General features: G+C 72.9%; 1 protein-coding gene across 2 annotated transcripts in view; it reads right to left on the reverse strand.

Annotated features, from left to right (window-relative positions):
- LOC118158502 (cAMP-specific 3',5'-cyclic phosphodiesterase 4C-like) overlaps positions 1-2,026 on the reverse strand; it is a 3,940-nt gene extending 1,914 nt beyond the window's left edge. The window contains exon 1 of one of the 2 annotated variants that reach the window (XM_035313170.1): positions 1,402-2,026. In XM_035313170.1, the coding sequence (XP_035169061.1) occupies positions 1,402-1,772 (371 nt within the window). In that variant the 5' untranslated portion in view covers positions 1,773-2,026. Of the gene's footprint in view, positions 1-313; positions 653-1,401 lie in introns of those variants that run through there. The other variant, XM_035313172.1, reaches the window with a different exon arrangement.
- Between the last annotated feature and the right edge of the window lie 100 nt (positions 2,027-2,126).

Below are 2,126 nucleotides of genomic sequence, written 5' to 3' on the forward strand. Positions count from 1 at the left end.
GAGGAGGCGTTGGGATGCGGGGACGGGGTCAGCGTGGACCCCCCCCCCCTTTGAACCCACCCCCCCCCCCCCAGCCCTGCTGGGTCCCATCACTGCAACGTGCGCGCCCGTGCTCAGCCAGCATCACCCCCCTGCCCCGCTCAGCCCCACGGGCACAAGGGGGCTCAGCACCACGTCCCCCCCAGGCACACAGACGGGGGGAGACAACACACACGGCAGCAAATTGGGGGGGGGTCCACGCTGACCCCGTCCCCGCATCCCAACGCCTCCTCCCACCCCCCCCAGGTCCCCCTCGCCGGGGTCCCCCCCTTACCAGAGGGGATGCGCCACGGTGAAGCGCCGCTGCAGGCGGATGCTCTGGTTCACCAGGAGCTTCCTGAAGAGCACGGGGGAATTGCGGGGGGACCCGCGGGGGGACCCCACGGGCGAAGCCCCCGGCGAGGGCAGCATGGCCCCGCTCAGGGCGCTCCGGCGTGCCGGCGGGGGTCCGGCCCCATGGGCGCAGCGTGGGGACGGGGATCCGAGCGGCGGGGAGCTGCTGCCCGCCGGTGAGGAGCAGGAAGCGCGCGGCTGTCCCAGCCCTCGCGGCCCCGGGAAAGTTTCCATCCCCCTCCCGCCCGCGCCTGGGAAATTAAACAACTGTCTGGCTCGGGCGGCCGGCGCACGGAGCGGACCCCCCCCAGCGTCCCGTTTGGCTCCATCAGTCCCGTGTGTTCCTGGCTCGCCGGGCACGTGGCCACCCGTTGGCCCTGCGCCCCGGGGCGCCGTGCTGTCCCCGAGGTGGCAGCTGTGCCCAGAAGGGCGAGGATGCTCTGCCCGGCCACGTGCGGAAACACTGCGCCGAGTGCCGTGCGCCGCGGCCACATGGAGAGGCCGCCGAGGGGCACGGCTGAGCCTGGAGGAAGGTGGGCACATGGTGAGGACACGGCACGGGGCCACCGAGGGACACGGCTGAGCCTGGAGCAGCCCGGACAGCTGGAGTGGCCGTGCCGCGGTGCCATCGAGCCACACGGCTCAGCCCCAAGGATCCTGGGCACGTGGAGTGGCCTCCGAGGGATCGCGGTGGAGTGGCCACCAAGGGACGTAGCCAAACCCCGAGCACCCCAGGTGCACAACAAGGGCACGTCACCGTGCCCCTGAGGGACACAGCTCAACCCGGACACACCGTGTGGCCGCACCACGGTGCCACCGAGGGACCCACCAGAGCCAAACCTGCCCCAACCCCCCCCCTCCCCCCGTGTTCCCCAGCCCCTTCTGGCCTCCCGCTTTGGGGACACGGCGGGGGACACGGAGTGGGCTGGGACCCACCAGGGAGCCGCTGTCCCGCGTCACCCCGGGCTGGCCGTGGGAGCCGGGTGCCCGCCAGCCCGACCCCGCGGCCCCGCTGACGCAGCCGGATACCTGCTGTCCCCGGCGGAGGCAAAAATATCCCGCGGCTGGCGGGGACCCAAGCAGGGCCCCCCCGGCACGGTGGCACCCACGGGAGCCCCGAGGCCATCGGGTGGGGGTCCCGGCGCTGGGGACCCGCCGCGTTGGAGCACGGGGACATCAGGAGGGTGTTGCGCCATCAGGGGGTAGCGGGGACGTCGGGGTGGGGACAGAGCAGTCCCCGCCTGGCAGCCAGGAGCCCATGGGACAGCCAGGGCTGGGCAGGACCGGCCACAGGACAGCCAGTCCCTGTCCCCAGGACAGCCAGTCCCTGTCCCCTGCGGGGCTGCGGCTGTCCCCAACGGGGACACGTGTCCGCGCAGGGGGTGGACAGCAGGTGACATGGGAGCCAGGGCACGGCGTGGCCGGGCTGGAGCCAGGTCCCTTGGCTGGGACAGCCCCGAGCTGTCCCCGCAAAGCCAGGCTGGGACAGGCACGGCGAGAGGGGGCGGGAATGGCCCAAAAATAACCCCGCAGCCGTGCCAAGGAGGGACCGAGGTCACCTCCGGGCAGGACCTTGCGCTGGGTGGCAGCTGGCTTGGGGACAGGGGACTGGGGACAGGGGGGATGGGAATGGGGGGTCACAGGGATGGGGATGGGGGGAAGGGGGACTGGGGGTGGGGATGGGGGGGGACAGGAATGGGGTCATGGGGACGGGGAGGGGGAGACAGGGACGGGGATGGGGACAGAGGTGGTGG

This window comes from Oxyura jamaicensis (genome assembly GCF_011077185.1).
Source record: "Oxyura jamaicensis isolate SHBP4307 breed ruddy duck chromosome 28 unlocalized genomic scaffold, BPBGC_Ojam_1.0 oxy28_random_OJ72916, whole genome shotgun sequence".
NCBI lineage: Eukaryota > Metazoa > Chordata > Aves > Anseriformes > Anatidae > Oxyura > Oxyura jamaicensis.